This window comes from Lycium barbarum, chromosome 3 (genome assembly GCF_019175385.1).
Source record: "Lycium barbarum isolate Lr01 chromosome 3, ASM1917538v2, whole genome shotgun sequence".
Lineage (NCBI taxonomy): Eukaryota > Viridiplantae > Streptophyta > Magnoliopsida > Solanales > Solanaceae > Lycium > Lycium barbarum.
Genome location: NC_083339.1, coordinates 71095848 through 71121084, shown reverse-complemented (window position 1 = coordinate 71121084; position 25237 = coordinate 71095848). Strand labels below are relative to the sequence as shown.

The 25237-nt window shown below is 36.1% G+C and overlaps 2 protein-coding genes across 2 annotated transcripts; both read left to right on the top strand.

Moving 5' to 3' along the window:
- Window positions 1-3285: 3285 nt before the first annotated feature.
- LOC132630946 (uncharacterized) lies at window positions 3286-4443 on the top strand. The gene has a single exon (XM_060346523.1). It carries the CDS (start codon window positions 3286-3288, stop codon window positions 4441-4443), a length of 1158 nt encoding a protein of 385 aa, XP_060202506.1.
- Window positions 4444-4466: 23 nt separating this feature from the next.
- Window positions 4467-5764, top strand: LOC132630945 (uncharacterized). The gene is made up of 3 exons (XM_060346522.1): window positions 4467-4607; window positions 4764-4991; window positions 5084-5764. Exons 1-3 carry the CDS (start codon window positions 4467-4469, stop codon window positions 5762-5764), a joined length of 1050 nt encoding a protein of 349 aa, XP_060202505.1.
- The last annotated feature ends 19473 nt before the right edge of the window (window positions 5765-25237 follow it).

The window sequence follows — 25237 nt, the reverse complement described above, 5'->3', positions numbered from 1 at the left end:
TTGACAGCCTTGTCGGCTTGTATACTTGAGTTTAGTTTTATGACGTATGCATATATATATATCTTTTGGGCTTGTGTCCCTTACAACTTACGATATTTATGAGTTAGCATAATGTCCAACTCGGATATGATTATGAGATGCATGTATGTTCTGTGGTGCTCGGTAGGTTAGCTCTGGGTGCCCGTCATGGCTCTCCAGTTGGGTCGTGACAGACATCTAAGCCCTAAAAGTTACTCTATGGGCCAAAACCAAGGAGGTTGTCATTGCACAGAAGGAAAATGGCAAGTTGGGGAAAAAGGTGGCCGACATCGCAATCAAGAACAAATAACATGGCCGGTCTATGTTCCAACTATCCACATCCAATGTGATTCTTTGAAAGAAGAATGCTACGCTGAAAGCAGAGGCCGAGATGGCCGAGGCAAAGCTCCTTTCCTTAGAGGATAAGCATGATCTAGAAAAGGTCCACATAGGCTGAAACATGTGAAGAAGAATCCTCGAGGAAGTTAAGGCCAGCCTAGACATTGATGCAGAAATTCCTAAGGTTCTGAACTTGGAGCGAGCGGTCTATGAGAGTCTTCCTTCCTCGGAGATGGTCCAGAGCCCTCCTGAAGAGGAGTCTGACTCCTCCGGATCCAGAGAGGATGAAAGAGGAGTGAGGGCGACGAAGTGGGAACATATATGAGGGTGTTTAACTTGACAAGGAGTTTAAGAATAAAAGGACGAATTTTAAAATTTGTGGACTAAAATAAGTCAGATATTTGTGTGGCTAGAAAGAATTTCATCAAGGGTAAAATGGGAAGTTTAATGTTACATTGTTACAAAATATAGAAAGATGACTTGCATTTTTAACAGACCAAAAGTAAAGAGTGTCACATAAATTGAGACGAAGCATATTGGACATGAGTCGACATGCGTTTTTTCTTTTTGGGTCCATTGATAGTGTATTAGAAACCAAAGGCAAGACGTTAGGGTAATAAATAAAGTAAAATAAAATAAGAGAAATTACAGTGAAGCGTGAAAAATAACATTGTTTTAATGATTATTTTGATGGTGGTGTTTGACCTCCTCTTGGCATATTCTCCTCACATCAATTCCTATAAGGTCTGAGACACCAAGTAAGCCTGAAAAAAGAACATAATGATTCAATAAATAGTTTGATAATTGAATTGTAGTTACAAAACTAGAAGAGAGAGCCGAAACCCTAAACCTAAACCTAGCCGAAACCCTAAAAAATTTCAACCTTTTCACGGCAAAAATAGCCTCTCCGGCCACTGGACAGCCGCCTAGTATGGCTGTCCAGGCTAACACAACAATACCTACACAAACAAATCACCTTTTACCAAACCAAACGTATGCAACAGCCCTAAATCCTACTATTTCTACTACTACGTACAACCCTACTTTACCCCTGAAAAATATTACATATTTGCATGGAGAGCCCATGGTCGTATGAGAGGAAGAGGAGATTGATCACATGATTATTAAAGAAATATTACAATATACAGTCGTGGGGAAATTCTCAAATGGTTGGCCTGATGTGAAAGAATTGAGAACATTAATTCCAAAGCAATGTGGATTGTAAGGAGAAGCTATTATCGGATTGTTGAGCAATAGATATGTACTAATACGTGCTTCTTCTTTGGAAGATTATGTGACATTATTGTCTAAGCCTGCATATTACATTATGCATAAAAATTGGTCATATCCCATGCGCACCTTCAAATGGGATCCATGGTTTGATCCAGAGGAGGAAACGAAGATAGCAATTGCATGGATATCATTCCCATCATTACCTCCTAATTATTTTGTGAAAGAAGCAATTTTTTCACTTGCCTCTGCAGTTGGAAAGCCATTACAAGTTGATATGGCCACAACCAATAAAACCAGGCCAAGCTGTGTGAGAGTGAAGGTAGAGGTTGACTTGCTTGGAGAATTTCCAAAGAGAATCAATATAAGAATGAAAAAGAAGAGTAATGGGGAGATTGTGGATAAATGGATAAAGATTAACTATGATTATGTTCCTAAGTACTGCAAAAACTGTAAACTTCAAGGACATAATGAACAAGACTGCTATGTCATACATCCAGAATTGTATCCCAAGGAAGAAGAACAATGCTCAGACAAAGAACATGAGGTCAACAGTAAGGCAGATCAAAGGAAGAATAAGTAGCAAAAGAACACAAAGAATAGCAGACTTGACATTAAGGAGTACAAAGGGACCAATCTTGGCATAATGAAAGGAAAAGAAATAGCAGACGCAGATGGCAATGATGATGATGGATTCAAGGAGAAGAAAGGAAAACAAAGGAATAACAGACACTTTCATAGAAGCAAATATGATGAAAATGCTTGGAAACCAAAGGAGAATCAAACTCTGCAGAACAATCAATATGCAGCATTGCAAAACACAGATGAGGAGATAATAGATGTGACTGATGTGCAGAAATCCTCAGATGTAGAAGCAAAGATGCCTGATGCTTCAGACCAAATCATTACAATGCAGCAAATTGTAGACAATAATGATAAAGTCAATGAAAAGCAGATGGAAGAAGCAAAGGAAAAACAGATAGATAAATTAAAAAAGGTGGAGAAAATTTCAGCAAAGGAATGGATTGAGAAGAATTTTGGTAAATAATTCAATGATAAAGGGGAGATTATATCTCAGCAGGTATCTAAGGTGACTTCAGGTACAATTAGTCAAGAAAAGGAACATGATGTGCTGCAGGAGCAAGAAAAGGAACATGAGGTGCTGCAGGGAGATGTGTCACAAGAATATAGTGACATCTTAATCAACAAAAACATGGAGGAACAAAACAAGTGTGGTGATGTGCTGCAGGAGGATGATGATCATGAAGGGACTCCACTAGAGGAGGTGGAAAATAATCATGGAAAAGAAGGACAAGATGGTACAAAGCCACCTGAGAGTAATACTTTTGTCAGTGTGTCTGTGGAACAGGTTGAGAATTCACAACATGGTAAGCATTAGGAGATACAGGTTCAAGCTGATATTGATTGTCAAGATGAGGAAGATTTATCTCAGAACATTGATGATATAGCACAGGAAGCAGATTTATCCCCTAGAAGTGTGCAGAAATTGAAACGGCATGTCAGAAGTAACAGTAATCCAGTGGCAGGAGTTTCAACAAGGAGGAGTAAGAACAAAATTAATAATTATCAATGATAGACAAAGCTTTATTTTGGAATATTAGGTCAGTTAACACTCAGAAATCTTTTGAGAGGTTAATTGAACTAAATAGGATATATCATTATTCTATCATAGGCATAATGGAACCTTTTCAAGATCTTATTGCTATTGAAGATTACAGAAGGAAGTTAGGCTTTCAGAATTGCAAGGTGAATAGTTCAGGAAAAATCTGGATTTTTTGGATAGATGAATGGCTAGGTGTAGTTGTATCTGAATCAGAACAGCAGGTGACCTTGCAACTAACTCACTCATCCATGAATCAAACAGTGCTGGTGTCAGTAGTATATGCTAAATGTGATAGACAAGAGAGGGAGGATTTGTGGGAAGATATAATAGCTTTGGCAAATCAGCAGGACTATCCTTGGATAATAGAAGGGGATTTTAATGTCATAGTGTCTGATGAGGAAAAGCAAGGTGGCCTTCCAGTCTCATCCAATGAGACCTTGGATTTTTCTACCTGTATACAAAGTTGTGGTTTGATTGATGTAGGATTCAATGGAAGTAAATTCACCTGGTGGAATGGGAGGACTGAAGAAGATTGCATATTTAAAAGGTTAGATAGAATACTGGTGAATCAGCAAGTTCTGGATATCCTTCCATCCACAGCAGTGACTCGTATGATTAGACATGGTTCTGATCATGCACCCCTACATCTTGAGAGTAACAGCAATGCACAACACATTGTCAAATCTTTTAAGTTTCTTAACTTCTGGACAAAGCATCATACATTTATGGAGGTGGTAAAGGAGAATTGGACTGTTGATTTATGTGGAAATCCATTCTATGTATTTCATCACAAGCTGAAGAAACTTAAAAAAGCACTGGTTCAATGGAGCAGAAACACATATGGGAATATATTTCAGCAGATTGCCACTATAGAAGATACTATAAAGGTGAAGGAGTTGCAGTTTGAAAATAATGCTTCAAGGGAGAATAGAATGCTGTTACATCAGGCACAGGCTGAACTAACCAGATTTTTACACTTGGAGGAAGAGTATTGGAAGCAGAAAGCTAGTATGAAATGGTTCAATGATGGAGATAGAAATACAAAATTCTTCCATTCATATGTGAGGGGCAGGAGGAATAAGTTAACTTTGAAAAGAATACAAGATCCTTCTGGTACATGGTTGGAAAATGAAGTAGATATTGGTTCTGAGGCAATCAGATTTTTTGAGGCACAGTTTAATGAACAAAATTCAGGAGGGGATTATGCATTATTGAAAAATATCCTAAATTGATAACTGAAGAACAGCAAAAGAAAATGGAAGAGTTGCCATCTGAAAGTGAAGTAAAGGAGGCTATATTTTCACTCAATGGGGATAGTGCTAGTGGGCCTGATGGATTCACAGGACAGTTCTATCAAAAATGTTGGGAGGTTATCAAATTGGATGTGATTCAAATGGTTAGAGCCTTCTTTTATGGGTGTGAGATACCACATTTCATCACACACACTAATTTGGTTTTGTTACCAAAGAAGTAGGTGATTACTACTTTTAGTGATATGAGGCCTATCAGTCTCAGTTCTTTCTCCAACAAGATAATGTCAAAAATACTGCAGAATAGATTGGCAAAGGTTCTTCCTAATATTATTTCTCACAATCAGACAGGATTTGTGAAAGGAAGGAGCATTGCAGAAAACATATTGCTGGCACAGGAGATCATCAGAGATATTAACTTGAGAGCTAAACATACTAATGTGGTGATCAAATTATACATGGCAAAGGCATATGATAGACTTTCCTGGATTTTTTTGACTAAAGTATTGAGACAGTTTGGGTTTGGAGAGGTTATCATTGATTTAGTATGGAGATTGCTTTCAAACAACTGGTATTCAGTATTAATCAATGGTCAAAGTCATGGTTTTTTCATATCAAGTAGGGGGTAAAACAAGGTGATCCACTTTCTACTACATTGTTCATTATAGCAGCAGAGGTTTTAACAAGGAGTCTGAATAAGCTGCATGAGAAGCCAAGTTTCATAGGCTATGGAATGCCAAAATGGAGTCCTCAAATCAATCATCTATCATATGCTGATGACACAATATTATTCTGTTATGGGGATGGATGTTCTCTAAAACTAATGATGAAGAGACTGAGGAATTATGAAAAGGCTTCAGGACAGCTGGTCAATACTGATAAAAGCTGTTATTATATTCATCACAAAGTCTTAGCCAGAGTTAATAGAAGGATTAAAAGACATACAAAGATGAGAAATAGATCCTTTCCTTTCACATATTTAGGCTGTCCAGTGTTCTATGGAAGAAGGAAATTGATATACTATGAGGATCTGATCAAAAAAGTGATGAAAAGGATTCTATCTTGGCAAAACAGATTGCTATCTTTTGGAGGCAGATATGTGCTGATCAATCATGTGCTGCAAACCATGCCAGTGTATTTACTATCAGCCATGAATCCTTCTTCTGGGGTGATAAAGCAACTGCACAAGATCTTTGCCAAATTCTTCTGGAGCAATACAATAGGGGTGAAAAGCAAACATTGGGTGGCATGGGACAAATTATGTTTACCAAAAGATGAAGGAGCATTGGTCTTAGATCACTAACTGATATATCCAAGGCTTTATTTGCTAAGTTGTGGTGTAATTTTAGATGTGGAAGAAGCTTATGGGGTAGTTACATGTTGAATAAATATTGCAAGAAATAGCATCCTATTATGGCAGTAGAGAGAGGAGGATCTCACACATGGAAGAAGATGGTAAATATAAGAGATGAAGTTGAGCCACAGATATTCTGGTATCTGAGAAATGGAACTTCAAGTTTCTGGTATGAGAATTGGACAAGGCTTGGGGTATTATATTATATCATTCCTGATGCTGCTAGAGAGGAAGAAATAGAGGTTAGACAGTTTGTGAAGAATGGTGAATGGAACATGGAACTGTAAACAGCCACTCTAGATCAGGAATTGGCTCAGCATATCAAAGAAAATATCAAGGTACCAGTTGAAGAAGAGGATGATGAACCAAGTTGGATGCTGGAAACAAATGGAAGATTTTCAGTTAAATCTGCATGGGAATTTCTCAGACACAGAGAAAGCAAACAAGCAATTTATAAGTTCATGTGGGAGAAAGGGCTGCCAATAAAGATAAGTTTTTTCATGTGGAGAGTATGGAAAGGGAGAATCTCTACAGATGATATATTAAAAAGGATGATGATCAATATTCCATCAAGATACTGGTGTTGTGAGGAGCATAAGGAGGAAACTGTAGGCCATTTATTTCTAACATCTTCCATAGCTGTCAAGTTATGGAAGTTTTTTGCTTCTTGTGTAGGTATCCCCACAGATGGAGTTGTTCTACATCAAATGATCATGGCATGGTGGACTTCTGAGACAAAACCAAAATTGCAGCCTATGTATAGAGCAATACCTGCGGTGATCATGTGGTCATTATGGAAGGGAAGAAACTCCATTAAACATGGAGGATTAGTGTCCTTCTTCAGACTGAAACAGCAAGTACAACATATACTACATCAACTGATAAGGAAGAGATTCCCATGGCTGCACATTGTATCTGCTGAGTGGGGATATATGCATCACCACCTTAGTAGATATAAACCAAAAGTTTATTATGCTAAGGTGGTCCGGATAATGCCACCTTCAGGGAGATTAAAATGCAATACAGATGGGGCAAGCAGGGGCAATCCTGGACTCAGTTCATATGGTTTCTGCATCAGAGATAGTAATGGGGATCTGGTCTATGCTGAAGCACAACAAATGGGAATGGCAACAAACATGGAAGCTGAAACTGTGGCTCTAAAACAAGCATTGAAGTTCTGTAAAGAGCACAACCTTCAACAAGTGCAATTGGAGACTGATTCACTTGTCCTCCTAAACATCTTACAAGTTACATGGACCACTCCATGGGAACTGAGGAGTCAGATAGAAGAGATCAAATAGGATATGAGAGTTATGCAGGTACAGATTAACCATATATTCAGAGAAGGCAACATGTTGGCAGACTTTCTAGCAAACCAAGATTTGGATCATGCAGGCATCAAAGTTCATGACTTTATATTCATGCCATCAGAAGGAAGAAGAATTATCAACATGGACAAATTACAACTGCCTCAGCTGAGGATTAGAACAAGGAGGATCCAGCAGATTGATCATCAACAATGATACTACATATATGTATAGTCATATGGTGTGTACACAACTTTGGGTACAGACTTCAGCTATCATCAAATCAGATTCAACATGATCACATAGGGCAGACTAGTTTAGGCTTACAGGATAGACCTAGAGAAATGTCTCTTAGTTTTTTAATTTTAGCTAGTTCATATTATAGACATGATGTAATAGACCAATTTTTCTTACCTTATTCATTTATTAATAAAAAGTTCTGACAGGCCTGGCCTGGTAGAACACAATTATTTAAAAAAAAAATAGTTTGATAATTGGATATTTGGCGTATTAATGATTTGATGAATTATTAATAAGCCAATTCTTAAAAAAAAAATTAAATGGAACTTCTACTACAAAGATGAAGAGAAAAGAAATTAACTATTATGAAGTGTTGATCATGCTTTGTCCCAAAGCCATTAAACTTTTGTTTTAGGCACCACTTAGCGAGTCATTACTCAGAAGCTCATTCAACTATCCTGTTACACCTTAAACATTCCGTGTTGTCGCACTGTGAATAGACTAACGCAAGCTCAAGGCGAATATGAAGCCATTATGACATTAAGGAGAGTATTAAGTAGCTTTAAAGTATATATGATAAGATTTTGAAGTCATATGACTCTGAGAAACTAAGTTCGTCGAGGAGAAGTGAAGTATAAGTGGTGTTTGGGAAAGGTCTCGCAAGTTATCGAGTTAAGGATTATTTATTAATGTCTTAAGGGGAAGTTATAAGGCTCCTTAGATGGTTAATGAAGTATTAAACAAGTTCTAATAAGGTTCTATAAGGATTAGAGATCAACTGAATCGACGAGAACAAATTCGGGAAGAGGGTGAGTTATACGACCAATTATATGGTCCGTATGACTTTATACGGTCCGTATAACATTCACAGTGAAGGGTCATCACTGGAGAGATTATACGGTCACTTATAAGGACCGTATAAAATTATACGGACCATATAAGTGTCCATATAATCCATAGCGGGCAGCTATTAAATTTTATAAAAAGAGGACCCTAAGTTCTTATTTCTCATTTCACTCCTTCTCCACACTTCAAGAGAGCTCTATAATAGTCCATACACCATACTAACACAAATCCAAGGGGGAAATCAAAGATCAAACACCAACAATCAAGTGAATCAAGTGTATGGGTACTCACTACGGTTTGTAGAAATCAAGGATTCCTTTTTGTGTTGATGTTGGGGTTTTCTCAAGTGGAGTAACTTCATCCAAAGACCATTCCTACATAATCAAAGGTGAGTTTTACACTTATTTCATGTTATTAAAGGTATTGAGTGGTTGAAAGATTTGGATTAGAGAAGAATGTAGAATATGAGCTCAAATATGGAAACAATGGTATTTTGAATAGTAAATTAATTTGAGTCATGATTCTTCGTATGAGATGAGTATAATATTGTTATGAATGATGCTAGTGACGCTGAGGAAGTATTATGCGAAGAACGAATATGGTGTTGTATTGTACTTATAGTTATGGTTGGTATGAAAGTGAATTTGAGAAGTGAACAATATTTAACTTGAGAAATCTATTGATTATGATATTATTAGTGGCGCTATTGATGTTTGGGAGTTGTTATATTATATAGAGAAAGTTGTCGAAACAAAGGAAATGCTGCCCAATTTTCGTTAGCCTTTTAGTCGCTTTATCTTAGCTTAGGCATATTTCCAATGGCCTATCCATGGTGCGGATTCTCTTGAATGTAGAATTGTGAGCTCGAAAGGAGAACGTTTGGCCATTAAGAGTACGCAAAGGTATGTAAGGCTAGCCCCCTTTCTTTCATAAAGGCATGATTTTTATATTCTATCTTCCATGTATCCCATGACCTTCTTACATCCCAAAAGCTAAAAGTTCATGATTCGTAAGAGTTTCCTATGAGCTAGAGATGAGAGATGTTATATGATAATGATGATGATGATGATGATGATGCTATTTCTAGAAATTCCGAAGCTTATGAGATGATGTTATTATGAGTTTGATAATCCTATTTTCATGATTTCATTGATGTTACTTCTTGTTGTTGTCTCACCTCATGATACTAGTTCCTTCATGGTGAGACATAACGATGATGATGATTCCATAATGTAATCGGAGGTTACTGACCTTACGTCTCTCCGATAGAGTTGTAGCTTTCACTTGGGCTCTCATGCATGCTTTATGTTATGTATATGTATGATTACACCGGGCTTAGTTGGCCGGGCAGACACCACTACACCGAGTGTAGTGGGTGGCTATGATGATGATTACACCGTGCCTATATGGCCGGGCAGACACCACTAGTGGGCGACTTGAGATGAGTATCCCGAACTCGGAAGGCCTGGACGCGGGCTAATGATGATCACACCGTACCTATATGGTCGGGCAGCTTATATATATGTACATATGCTATGATGTTATTTAATATAAAAACTATCATGCATGATTCCGCCTTAAGAGGCCATCAGTACAGGTTATCCCTTCACTTTATGTTCTCTCATTTCTTTATTATGTTTGATATGCATGCCTTACATACACAGTACATTGTTCGTACTGACGTCCTTTTCTTTTATGGACGTTCTGTTCATGCCCACAGGTAAGCAGGGAGACGGACCAGATTTCTAGTAGCGTTCTCAGTAGAGACACATGAGCACTCCACTACTCCGAAGTTGCCACTACTTGGTATATTCTTTTGTGTATATATTGGGGCATGGCGGGGTCCAGTCCCGTCCTTATGATCACAGTGTTCCAGTTAGAGGCTCCTAGATACTGATGTGTGGGTAATAGATGTTATGTGACCTCCTTAGTGTATGTCTTGTACATCATATTTGTAGCCTTATGGGCCTATGTTTATACATATGTTTTCGAGAGTTATTTGGTGATCATTCATAGTAATTCGTGGTTTGAGAAATTTCACATATATATTGAGGTTGGGTATGATAGTTAGCATGATGAGTGGTGCTCGGTAGTTAGCTCCGGGCACCCGTCATGGCCCACTAGTTAGGTCGTGACATATCCAAAATTGTCTAATTAATTCATGTTTCTTTTATTTTATAACAGAAAAGTCTCAATTATTCCTATATCACTCCGAAGATCACTCAACCGATCAAATACTTATTTAACCATCTATATTATCAATTTTTGTTATTTTTAACTTTTGCAGTATTATTTTTTCTTTTCAATCTATAATGTGGACTTACCTGGGTCTTTCGGAAACAGTCTCCCTACCATCCCGTCACGTCCCCTAGTATCCAAACAAGGATGTATTTTACTTAGCTCATCTGGTAATTATGAGTCAACGTCTGAATTCACTCCAGTTAATAACTTTTGTCCCATAGGGATGCTCACCATAGTAGTATGCCTAGTTATCCCTACCATCCATGAAATGTCACTTGCTCTCTTCTTCGGTGCCCCAAGTTCACTTGTAACGTCATCTTTGTTTTCCAGGGCCTAAGTCTCAGGCGCAACTAATACTCCTTACGCCTCAGACTCTTTTACTCTTGTTTTGCACTCAACATTGATTTTAAAACCAATCATAATCATATTATATTTGTTGTTGATGATAGCTTTGCTCTATCGCTTTATCGTCGTACGGTAAGCTCATAACTCATGGGCACCTTTTTCCTTTCAACTCATTACTTTATATACTTTGCTCGTTCTGATTTGGTATAGGGTATTTGTAGGAGATGCATCTTCCTTTACTCATAGCATGACTACTTCTTAAGCATGCGTACTTCGTATATTTCCTTTTTTTTTCTTTATATCCGTTCTTATTCCTTTACATTCTTTCCTCCTCAATTTATCTTATTTTCTCCCGTTTTACAATCAATCCTTTATTCTTCGTATGAGGAACCCTATTCTTAACTTAGTACCACTTTTTCCTTTGGAATATACTACCTTTGTACAATCCATTCTTCGTTTCCAAAACTTATTCTGTTCATTCTGATCATCCCCTCTCATCCTCCTTGTGTTGATCCTTTTTCTAATAATCGTCCTATTTCGTTATTCATCTTTCCATAGTCTTGGTCTTTTACATCCAGCTAAAGATATCATTCATGCTCTCAATTGTACAAATCACAAACTACTACTACTCTTCCATATCACATTTCTCTGATTCCTTTTTCAAGCTTACTTGCTATCATTCCCGTCATTGCGAAACCTCTATGTTGGATTTTTCTAACAAGATCTTATAAGCTTTCTCATCTACTGCCCCATGGCTCGCTTGTTGGTTTCACCCTTGCATTCACTCTTTATTCATATAGAACATGTCACATCTTTAGTCGTTTCCTCACCATACTTTGTATTACAATTCTTGTTAGTTTCTCATTATACCCTGATCATAATCAATTCTATAGGGTGACACTTCTTGATCTGATTCGCAATTCTGCTTATGACATAGAATAAACCTCATGAAGTAAGCATATTCAACCTGTTACTCTTTCTGATCAGCCCTATTACACTTACCACATAAGTTATCTTATCAAGGGATCTTCGTTCGTTATACCCCTTTGTACTTCACACCCCTGTCTCAATCAGGTTGTTACTCTATTTTGCCAATAAACTTGTCGTATTTTACTTGTACTTATCCATCCAATCAATACTTCCGTATCACACTCTATTGGAGTTACCCTTTCTCTTCTATGTCATATTTAGTGCTACCAAGCATTTCTCTTTAGCGTATCAATGTTGATCTTATAACTACTGTTACTATCAATTCAATAGTATTTAACTTATCTCTTGTAGTTGTTAACGATACCCCTAACTTAATCTCATCCTGCCATTACTTTCTGCACAACATCTTTTCCCGTTAGGACATATTTCTGTCTCCTTTAGATTCTAGGAAATTTTGGCAGAGTTTCCTCTATATTTCTTACTATCCCAAAACCTGCACACAACAAATACCAGCAATGCCTCACAGGGCCAATATATATATATATACGACATATCTCAGCCACACAGGGCTCCCACTTTCAAGTAAAAGCACAAGGATGTCGAAACTTACCTCATATATCACGCTTCGAGATGTACCTGATCCTTTAGCGATCTGCCCTGTTATCCCTTCCTATTTACTTTCTCTTTCATCGTTCAACTTTACATTTCAATTATACCTCAATATTCTTACCTTTCTCGACACACATCTTTCATACCGTCGCTTACCTTTGTTCTGATTCATTCAATTTGTTTAGTTCGCAACTTATAACTGAACTTATCATCAAGAGACACATTTAATCAATTTCTCTGTCATATGTACTTACCTCCACGACAATTAATTCATCATCATATAATTACATATTTCGATAACGTAGCCTCAACGAAGGGGCTTACCTCCGTAACTCTCAATGTCATCAATCACTTTCTTCTATCATTACCATTCTTCTGCTGCAATCAGGGGTTAGTATAAGGAATCTCATTTCCTATGGCTTAGCTCTATCACACGATCTTAGAGATGAAAGAAGAGTAACCATCCTAAATGTCCTGTAGCCTCCTGTTTATAGATGTGGCGCGCAACACACCATAAACAAGACTCTACTAGACACGGCTCGTAGACACTTCCTAGGACTGAACTGCTCTGATACCACTTCTGTCACGACCCGACTAGGGGCCATGACGGGTACCCGGGGCTAACCACCGAGCACCACTCATTCTACTACTCATCATACTTATTAAGCGTTCTTTTATCAAATTCATACTCAAATCATAAGAAAATCATTTTTCATTTGAGAACATAAATACTTTTATATACATAAGCCTTTCGGCTATCAAAATGATAATGTATATACAGTAGTAACATCGTGAGACCATACTACCCACACCTGCGTATCTACGAGCCTCTACTAGAGTGCTAGACATAGGGATGGAACAGGACCCCGTCGTGCCCAAAATATACATATATACACAAAAGAATAATCAAAGGCACCTTCGGAACAATGGAGTGCTCTCAAGTCAACTAATGGCTCCTACAAGTCTGGATCAAGATCACCACCCTGTCTACCTGTGGACATGAACACAACGTCCAAAGAAAACGGACGTTAGTACGAACATTGTACTGAGTATGAGAGGCATAAGTAATAATAATACGTCAATGAGATAAAAGAAGCATCAAATAAGGAGCAACTGTATCTGACTGTCACTTATAAAAGAAATAATGCATGCTGGCTTACTTCATAATCATCATCATATCATGTATGCATAAATGTATAAGCTGCCCATCTATATAGGTACGGTGTGATAATCATTAGCCTCCGTCCAGGCCTCCCGCGTCCGGGGTACCATCTCATGCCGCCCATTAGTGGTGCTTCCTGTGCCATATAGACACGATGTAATCATCCATAAGCCGTCCGCCTTAGCGGTGCTGCCCGTGCTATATAGGTGCGGTGTAATATCCATAAGCTGCCCGCCTTAGCGGTGCTGCCCGTGCCATATAGGCGCAGTGTAATATCATCAATATGTACTCGTCATAATGCATACACAGAAACTCAAAGATAGCTATACTTTATCGAGGTGACATAAGGTCGTGAACCCCCGATTTCATTATGGAGCATTTATAAGCATTTTGCCTCACCTTGAAGGAAATAGTATATAAGGTGAGTGTATATAATAAACAACATCATTAACTTTATAGGAACATTATATCATGAACTCTAGAATCTTTATACTTAACTCATCATCATCATTATTGGGCTCATAATATATCTCTTATCTCATATGGCTATTCATGAACATAGACTCTTAGTTTTCCGGAATGTAGGAGATTCATGGAGAAGAAGGAAAAATCATGCCATAGGATTCATGCCATAGAAATAAAGGACTAGCCTCACATACCTTTTTCGTTTAACTAATCTATCGCTTGCTTGTTCTCCTTCAATGCCCACGTTTTTACCTTCAAGAGAATTCGCTTTAACATTAGCTAATCGATTACTTGAACTTGCTTACTACTTCTAGGGAAAATTGGGCAGAATTTCCTTTGTTTATACAACTTTCCCCATATCCTATATCAACTCCCAAACATTGATAACAACATTCACAATATCACAAGCAACAATCATCATTCATCTATATTACCCACATTTCACAATTTCACTCCAATTTCTCCATAATCATGGTCATAATTCATTATTGCATTTTCTCACATATAATACTTATTCCATGTTCTAAATGTCGTTCACAACATACTTACAAATCACAACATACCAATATTCATAATTCACCCCAAACTACTATTCAACAATGATACGATTCCACATTCATGACCCATTTTCTATATCTTTCTACAATTCAAGTGCTTTTAACCTTCAACGCCTTAAATAACAAGGAATTATCATAAAACTCACCTTAGATAATGGAAGAATAAGACTTGAGTGGGAATTCTCTTCTTGCACAAAAACCCTAGCTCACTTCCCTTGGGATTTCTTGGCTTAGATGAACTTTGATACGTTTCATACACTTGATTTTGTGGGTTTGACAAAGTTGATCATAAATTTCTCTTAGGTTCTTGTGGATGAATAATGGAGAGAGTTCTAGAGGATTCTTGAGGTGTGGAAAATTGAAATGAAATGAATTAATGAGAGAGAGAGGTCCTTATATCAACTTAAAATCTGTCCCGACCAGATTCTACGGACCAACATACGGTCCGTATAATTTATACTGACCGTATGTCTGGCCGTAGATCTGGTCCAGTGAGGACCCTCATTTTGGGCAAGACATATGGCTGGACATACGGTCCATATGTTTTATACGGCCAGTATGTTTGGCCGTATAATGCCCAACTCTCCGAAACTCATTCTCGTCGACTCGTTTGATCTCCAATCCTTATGGAACCTTCTTGATACTTGTTTAACAACTCAATACCAATATAAGGGACATTATCACTCTTCTCCAAGATATCATTACACCATCGTTAAATCGTCGCTCATAATTCTTACTGATACATCTCGTACGCCTTGCCTCCTCTTGGCGAACTTCCTTCTCTTACTTCGAATGGCTTTGAAATCTCATTTAGAATAATAAAATTTTACTTCTTACTTATCAAAATATCGCATACGTCGAACCCTTCGTCAGTCTATTCACTGTGCATGAACGAAAAAATTTCCGAGGTGTAACACATCCAAGATAGGGTGTAAGGTCTATATACACTTTACCCTCCCTAGACCTCACATTGTGGAATCTCACTAGGTATGTTATTGTTGTTGTTGTGTGGACTTACCTGATTTATTGAAATAATAAAATATTAATAGTTATATAATGAAAATAACTAAGACCTTCTGAGTGATATCTAATATTGTATGTCTTGTACATCATATTTGTAGCCTTATGGGCCTATGTTTATACATATGTTTTCGAGAGTTATTTGGTGATCATTCATAGTAATTTGTGGTTTGAGAAATTTCACATATATATTCAGGTTGGGTATGATAGTTAGCATGATGAGTGGTGCTCGGTAGCTAGCTCCGGGTACCCGTCATGGCCCACTAGTTAGGTCGTGACATATCCAAAATCATCTAATTAATTCATGTTTCTTTTATTTTATAACAGGAAAGTCTCAATTATTCCTATATCACTCTGAAGATCACTCAACCGATCAAATACTTATTTAACCATCTATATTATCAAATTTTATTATTTTTAACTTTTGCAGTATTATTTTTTCTTTTCAATCTATAATGTGGACTTACCTGGGTCTTTCGGAAACAGTCTCCCTAACATCCAAGATAGGGTGTAAGGTCTACATACACTTTACCCTCCCTAGACCCCACATTGTGGGATCTCACTAGGTATGTTGTTGTTGTTGTTGTGTGGACTTACCTGATTTATTGAAATAATAAAATATTAATAGTTATATAATGAAAATAACTAAGACCTTCTGAGTGATATATCTAATATTAAAATAATAAAATAACTATGTCTATATGACTCGTATTTATATAATATACAATTAAATAAGTATCATACAATTAAATAAGTGTCACTCATTATTGATTATAAGTAAATCTTTTCAACTATTTATGGCTGAATTGTTTTCACTACAGGCGGATGTATATTGATAGTTGTGCATTCAATTGAACCCGTCTTTTCTAGTTCTTAAATATATATGTGAATATTTTCTCGAATGTCAGAAAGTCTTCTTTGTTAGAAATTGTCTGTCAGAACGAGTGATCGCTTACCATAAGCATCCTTGCCAATAAGTCGTCGAAATTCATGGCTACCTTAGGGATTTGGCCATTGATTTTCAGATAATTCTTAACAGTGAATGCAAATGAAAAATAGTTGAACCGATTGAATCACAAGGCAAGAATTTAGAAAAATGTAAATAAAATTGGTTCATAAAGAATACATGTCTGCTTGTTAACAGGGGCATTTGTGGTATTCCGGAATTGTCATGCTTTAACTATGTTGTAGTAAATGTTACAAAGTATGTACCTTTATCCTTATGGAGAAAAAGGTACTACATCATTAGTTTTTCCTTTCTTATATGTGGGCCCCACCTCTAACGTTTTTTGCCCCGCAAAGATGATAAATCAAATTGAAGTCAGTTGTACAAAGCAGGAAGAAGCCTCATTGACAACCCAACATGGGAAGTTCCCAGACCAAGAGACTTCATGAAATAGTGATAAAGCTAACTTAACTAATTTGTGGCTATGCGTATTAGTGTGTCTGCTTATACATATAAAAGCTACATCATCTAGATAACGGTTGAGATGTTAAATATCCCCACAAACAATAATTACATCCCCAGAGGTGACTATTCTCCTATTAAGCATTTGAGTCATAGTTGACGAATCTGATAATATTGTTATATTTTTTCCATCCTTGCTCTACCGCACTATGAATTGCTTTTCGAATCACCAACGCTTCAGCTATCACGATTTTTCCAACAATTAGACTACCATAGGCATTGCCTGCCCTGAACCATGGTCTAGGTGTAACACGACACTCGGTGCCTAACTGCATGTGACAGAGCGAACCCATTGGTTGGCTGAATCAACATGTGATATCAAAACATACTAAAATGCGGAAATAATATTAACACATGTTGATCTGCTAAAAAGCTTGACTACAATATCTTATAAATGCGAAAATACTGGATAAGACTAAACATTTGAATAAATAGCCAACAAGGCTAACACATAAAAGTCTGCTAACATCTGACTGACTGAACTGTAGTCTATAAAGCCTCTAATGAATACTAAAAGGGTTAACTGTCTATGCTCGTAACTATTGGTCTGGAATTGAGAAGAATCCCAAAAGCCTAAGTCTTGAACCCTTTAGATGGATTTTTTTTAGAACCCTAAGTTAGGAACAATGAATTCTTTTTTAACATTCATTAATATATGTTAGAATTCACTTGGAATAGGTTGCGATTTCTTACCTTAGTGTTCTTGGTGATAGAGGAGAAGAGCAGGTCGTTCTAGGATTTGAAGGGTATGAAAAGTGAGATTAAAACTGAACCCTACATATTTATAGTTTCTGGTGAGACGGATGAAGTACGGGCACCAGGTAAGTCTCATACTTTGAAGTACGGACCGTACTTGCAGCCCGTACTTAGGTTGAAAATTCCAGTGAGGAAACTATTTTGGCCATCGATGTACGGGACAGAAGTACGTCCTGTACATCATAGGTCGTACTTCGCCTGACAAAACCAGTGACCTCTGGTCTTCTTCCCTCTATGTACGCCTTCCATGTACGTCTCGTACTTCAAAGTACGGGCCGTACGTTTTGACGTAAGTCGTACTTCTCCCGTTCTGAGCCTATTTTTCAACTTCAAAACTTCTGTCTTGGTTTCTAAGTCCCTGAATCATGAACATGGGCTAGTTTAAAGGTACTGGGTGTTACAGGCATGAAGCACATTTCCATTAGCCTTCAAGGCTACAACTGCAATACTCGATTTTCGAGTATTTGAACCATACTTGCATCAACATAAAGTAACACATTTTCTGGAGAAATACTTCGCAAAGTAGGCTTAGGCCTCATTTGTTTGCACTTAGTGGAGGTCTGAATCTGAATGGTTCAGCTCTAAGCCCAATCTAACCACTGAATACGTCTGAAAACATCTGACCAAATCAGATCTTGTACAAAGTCTGGAAACCATTCAGACCATTGCTCTTTTATTTTCTTTAATGTTAAATCTAATTATTATAAACTTCTTTTCTTCTCCGATAATCACCCTACAGAACCACTACATCTACTACTAATAACCTGCATATTCATTTCACGTCTACCTCTTCATCAAATTAGTGGAAGAAATGATTTATATTAACTTCCATTAGTTACTATTTCCTCTTCCTAATCATCACACTGCCATTGGCCAGAAAAATATATAAGTGAAATCCATTGAAAAGAAAATCAAGCCGATGAGTCAATGTCTCAATGATAGATTGATTATAATTACTGATCATCCGATGGAAACAATCATGAACAAGATCTAGAAAACCTTTGAACTTCTCCGGAAAACGCATTGATAATCATTTCACCGGATTGATACCACCCACCACCACCTTGACGGTGGTGGTTTCTTGTTCAGTTACGACGGCAAAAATTGTGGGTTCCCTGATAGTGCAGTAGACATGGGGTGGATTTTGAGGATTTGGAAAAATAAATGGGTTAAAAATTGGATATGTTTTCTTTTTTCTTTGAAATTTGAGTTTTGGAGCTCAAGATTGATTTCAATGGAGGTCTGAAAGTTCAGTTATGCTGGTGGTTGTACAAGACTACGGCAATGAGATCTATATGTCGGTGTCCGACACTAGTTAAGAGTTGATATTTTCCCTCTTTTGATTATGTTTATTAATTTTAAAATAAAATAAAATTATATTCATTCAGATGTTAAAAAACAAACGGTCTCAATTATTTAATATTCAGACATATGGATAACATCTTAATAATTCAGATCTGTTTTCAGATTCAGACGTCTTAATCTTAAAGAAAATAAATGCCCCTTAGTCGGTCCTGACGCATAGTGTTTGCATTGTTTACTTCATCTGTATGTGTACCTTAAACCCGTCAACCGGTTAACCGTTTATTATATACCGGTCCGATTTCAATTTTTTTGAAACCGGAACCGGTTAAACCGGTCAAACCGGTGGAATTTAATTTTTTTTTAATTGTAGCCGTTGGGGCAGCCCAATGGACCGTTGGGCAACGGTCCATTTGCAAAAACGGCCGTTGTCAAACGGTCCCAAACTCATTTTTTGCCCCCCCCCCCCAACCCCCCAAACTTTTTTTTAACACTTTAACCCATCCCCCACCCCTATATAAACCCCTCTCCATTTCCATTTTAATCCACACCAATTCACTCTTCTCTTTCTCTCAAATCTCAATCTCTCAATTATAGTTACTTTGCAACAATTAGCGACTTCAAATTTCTCTCAAATACATATTATAAAGTATTATTATAGTTTCAATTATTAATTTTGCAATTATAATATTGTTGGTGGAGTTGGTGATTTTGCAACAATCTGAAGTAGCTTTTGTGGATTTGCAATTCTAGCCGCCTTCACTTTGTTGGAAATTAGTCCGGCAATTTGGTACCTTCGTTTCGACTTTATCTTTATTTTTCGCAATTTAATTTACGCAATTTAATTCTAGCAATTTAATTTGTTGCAATTTATTTTCTTGTGATTTATTTGAGTGTGATTTAAATTAATTCTATTTAATAATGGCGAAGAGATTTAGACGTGGTGCCGGTAGTAGTGGTATTGTTAGGCATGGGCTTAATGAGGAAACATTTGTGGAAGAAACACCTAATTTAGGTATTGATGTTGGTGGAAATAATTCACTTTTAGGTCATGAGGCAATGCAACAACATTATACCGACACTTTTAATGAAATTGATGATGATGATGATGATGATGATGAAACACAACCCCCCGAAAATTTCATAGCAGATACATGTCCTGCACAATCACATACACAAGACAAACCGCCTAGAACTCGTAAGCCAACCGCTAAAATTTGGAAATTTATGACTAAGGATAGGGAAAGCCAAATAGCTAAATGTACCCTATGTGGACAAGTATTTACTTTTAAGCAAGAAACTAGTAAGGATGGTGGAACGGGTACACTAAATGGTTATATGAGAAAGAAAACATATGGATGTTTGGGGAGAGCAAACGGGTTCAAATGTGGGGGGGGGGGGGGGAGGGGGGGGGTATTCAAATGACGATAGACCCACGAACCGGTAAAATTTTTAAGTATGACAAGAAAAAAGAGCGTGTAGAAATAGCTAAAATGGTAGCTTATGATTGTTTACCATTTTCCTTTCCTTCGGGTTTGGGCTTTGTTACTTACATTCAACGTTGTTATAATCCGTTATTTGAGGGTATTCCTAGAAGTTTCATGTATTTAATTCTTTAAATTGTAATGTTTCTCTTACCGCTGATTTGGGTCTTAGTCTTAACAAGTTAGATTTTTTTGCTATTACATGTCATTGGGTTGATGACAATTGGGTTATGCAAAAAAGAATTATAGCTTTTTTATATGATGAAGGAAAAGGTCGTCACGATGAAAAAAATTTAGCGGATTCAATGTCTACTATTATGAGATTTTTTAACATTTATAGAAAAACACTTTATATTGCTTTAGATAATGCTTTTAATAATACAAAGGCGATTGGTCTTTTAAAAAGAGAACTAAACCCTCCGCTAAGAAATATTTTTCATGTAAGATGTAGTTGTCACATTTTAAACTTAATTGTTAAAGATGGTCTTGTGCGTTTTGACGATTCTATTCAAAAAATTAGAGATGCAGTGGCGTTTCTTTTTTGTAATGCTAATAGGGGAAGAATTAGAGATTTTAAGAATGCTTGTGTGAAAAATAACCTTAGACCTAGGAAAATTCAAGTAGAAATTGAGACTAGGTGGAACTACACTTACATTATGCTACAACAAGCATATGAGTATAGGATTCCCATACAACAAGTTCACAACAAATATAATATTAATAGTGATGATTGGTTAAATTTTACGAATTGGGAAGATGTTAAGGAATGTGTTAAACTCTTAGAAATTTTTTATAATGCAAGTCTTGCTTTTTCTAAACAATTCTATTCCACGGTAACCGGAATTTTAGCCTACTTAGCGGAAATACCTAGAGTTTTACAAGAGTATAAATATAAACCCGGTTATTAAGCGGCTATTTTTTATATGACAACAAAATTTAAGAAGTATGTTTTTCCCATCCCAACTTTATTTATATTGGGTTCTGTTTTAAATCATTGTTTAAAAGTGTCTTATACTAAAGCATTGGTTGGTCAAATTTATACATTTTTAGAAATTGAAGAGGGAGTTCAACCAGCTTTAGCTGAAGCTGAACTCGCTATTGATAACGAGTTTAGAATTTTTTTTACTCATTATTCTAATTTGAAAGAACATGCTACACCCGTTGCTCCACGCCCTACTAATTCTCAAAGTAGCAAAAAGGACTTGCCGGGTTTAAAAGTTTTACATTCACATCTAACTCCTTCTTGTAATGCAAACTTTGATGAATATCACTTTTATTTGATGCAGCCAAATGTGGATATCAAGGAACTAGATGAGTTGGACGTCTTAGCATGGTGGAAGAAATACAAGGCAAGTCATCCGATACTCTCAAGAATGACTCGAGATATCCTTACGGTTCAAGTATCAACCGTGGCTTCGGAGAGTGCATTTAGCCAAGGAAGACAACAAATTGGAGACCATAGACACTCATTATCCGGCTTTAGCTTGCAAGTACTAGTGTGCATTCGTGATTGGATTAGATTGGAGCGACACAACCAAAACTTAGAAGCGGAGGAAGGCGAAGAGGAAGAGATTGAAGATTTGATAGCAAGTGGACCGGACCAAATGGAAGACTTTGAAGATATCTTCATGGCCGAATATGATATGGGGGAAATTAACCCAATGATTGAGAATTAGTGATTTTATTATTCTACTATTTCTTTGCAACTCATGTATTATTTGCAAGTTAAAAAAAAAACTACATCTTGCAAATAAATGTTATCCAAGAATGAATAAAATATATGGCTCATTGAGCTTTCTTCTATTTACTTGTGTTCATATTTTTACTTATATTAAGTTAGGAATATAACTAAAATATACTAAGAATATACTTATAATATACATCTACTTAAATTAAAAACTAGAAAGTTATATACTTGAAAAATAACTAAAATATACTAAGAATATACTTATAATATAAATATACTTAATTTATAAAATACGAATTTATAAACTTAGAAAAAAATTAAGCTATAAATAACTTAAGTTATAATATATAAGTATACATAGTATACATATAACTTAAACATATATATATATATATATATATATATATATATATATATATAAGTTATAAGTCAATATAGTATACATATAACTTAAACACACACACACACACACACACACACACACACACATATATATATATATATAAGTTATATAACCTAAGTATATTGATATATATAAGTATATTCTTAGTATATTTCAGGTATATGTAGTATAACTTAAGCATATAACTTAATATATATATATATATATATATATATATATATATATATATATATATATATATATATATACGTATATGCTGCCTGTATTGCTATTAGTCAGTTAATATATAAATCTTACTTATAAATAAATATAACATATGTAAATATACTTATAATATACAAAAATAAAAATAAAAAATAAAAAAAGAGGTTTTGACACTTTTGAATCGGACCGGTCCGGTTTCAGTTATTTAACCGATAAACCGGAACTGGTGGCCGGTTCCGGTTTTTGAACCGGAAACCGGCCGGTTTGTTAACCGGTTATCGGTCCGGTCCGGTTCAAACCGCTTAACAGGCTTAGTGTACCTCCAACTTTCATTTCACATGTAATTGGCAACAAATGTAGGCATGTAGCAGCCTTCGATTCTATTATGACCATGTGGGTTGCACAAAAATTTTACTATTTCATGTCCAGCTCTCTATTATTCAAATTAAATCAAATTATCTTATATGGACTTATTTAAAAGGTTTGACTTTTGATGTAATTAGAGAATCAATAATTCTTTGTCTAGAGCTCTAATGAAAAGGAGTAACATTTCGGAGAATTAGAAATAATTTAGTTCTAACAAAGGCCAACTTCTTAATCATACTTGATTTATTTTTTAAACATCAACATTTGATTTTATTAAAAGATATCATGAAATTAGTTTTTAACCTTAATTTTCATTTGTGTTTGAGCTCGTGCACAACACAGGATTTTATAACTACTTATTATAGAAAAGGGTACAAAATCTATCCTTCTCTTTTTCTTTCCCTCCAACTATCCAAAAGCAAAGCTATTAATATAGCTATGAGTTTAACAAAATTCAAAATTTTATTTTAAATATTCATTTAATACGAATAAATATTCTATTTAAAATTCAGTCTAAAATCCATGCATATAGCAAGAATCATAAATCTGCCTCTATACCGACCTTTCTTTCCACCAACCAAAAACATCATAGGAAGTCTTTTTTTTGGGGGGGGGGGGGGGGGGGGGGGGGGGTTGTGGTCCCAAAGGGAGAAGATAAATTAAAGGATAACTGAACGAAAAGGATATGCATTTTTAGAAATTCATGTACTAGAAATGAAGATGAAAAGTTTGGTGGCTTTTCAATTTCAAACTCTTATAACCAACTTGCGTGCTGCGTCTATCTATTTTATTTTACGGATAAGGTTCAAAATGCCCCTGAACTATGGGAAAAGGTTTAAAAATTCCCTTCATCCACTTATTTTTCTAAAAATACTCCTCTAGTTATACTTTTAGCTCACTTATGCCCTTTAAGTAACAGTGAACATTGTTTTTTTTGTTTTATTACTATCAGTATATTACCAAGTGAAGAAGTCTACGGCACAAAAAGAAAATAAAACTGTGCAGTTTGGACAACAAGCCCCAACTTGCATCCCATCCAACTCTACAACACCTACTTACATCTGCATCTATGCTAAGGATAAAAATTCAAATCTAACATACAACTTGTTATATCCCGTGTTTTCACACGTTTGGAAAAATTCGATAAATAATGGATTCTTGAGATACGAGGTCAAATTTGATATTTTGTTGAACGTAGGAGTTATGCATGAAAGAATAGAGTCATGAAAGTGTGCGACAAGGTTAAGGGTAATTTTGGAATTTTGGAAATTAGTTTCGGGAATTATAAAATACGATCCATAAGTTATTGGGCTCAAAAATTGAATTGTAAGTGAGGCCCAAAAAGGGGTGTATGGCCGGCCACATTAGGCCATGATCCAAGCCCAATTTTAGTTGGTCATGTGCTTGGTCATGTGACCAAGCACTTCAACTACATATACCATAGAAGACTTAAGAAATTAGAGATAAGAACAACAAAGAAAATAGAAGGAGAGAAAGAAGACCATTTCGGGTTTGAGGTGCAAAAATAGCCACCATAAATATTGTTCTAAAAATTCAATTCTTGTTGTTTTCCTACTAAGTCAAGGTTCCTTTGCATCTTGGTATAGTTGGTTTGGAGTGGGAAGCATTAGATTCCTCAAAGTGAACACAAGTTCAAGTGAAGAAGACTTGAAGAAAAGGTAAGAATTTCTACCTTTTTATTGTGTTATGAAGTTTTGATTGTGTTGTAGTATATAGAAATGTGTTGCTTGTATGGAAAAATGGAAGTTTGCAATGTGGGTTTGGTATATGGCTTGTAGCCGTGTGTATATATATGTTGTATAGCCAAGTTGTGTTGAATTTATGTTATATTCTAGTTGTAATTGTGATGAAATGCATATGGGAATTGAAAGTTGGATGAATTTAGTTGATATAGAAAAATAAGCATATGGCCGTGTGGTATATGTGGCTTGGGAATGAAATGGATCAAGTTTGTTTAGTGTATTGGAGTGTTGTTGTAATGCTTGGCATGGAAATGAAGTTATAATGAT

What these genes read in the sequence shown, in the direction of transcription:
- LOC132630946 (XM_060346523.1), top strand. Translation starts at nt 3,286, where the DNA reads ATGGAACCTTTTCAAGATCTTATTGCTATTGAAGATTACAGAAGGAAG.
- LOC132630945 (XM_060346522.1), top strand. Translation starts at nt 4,467, where the DNA reads ATGGAAGAGTTGCCATCTGAAAGTGAAGTAAAGGAGGCTATATTTTCA. An exon ending in AATTGGATGTGATTCAAATG is followed by an intron (nt 4,608 to 4,763) that starts GTTAGAGCCTTC and finishes AAAATACTGCAG; the next exon opens with AATAGATTGGCAAAGGTTCT. An exon ending in GACAGTTTGGGTTTGGAGAG is followed by an intron (nt 4,992 to 5,083) that starts GTTATCATTGAT and finishes CATATCAAGTAG; the next exon opens with GGGGTAAAACAAGGTGATCC.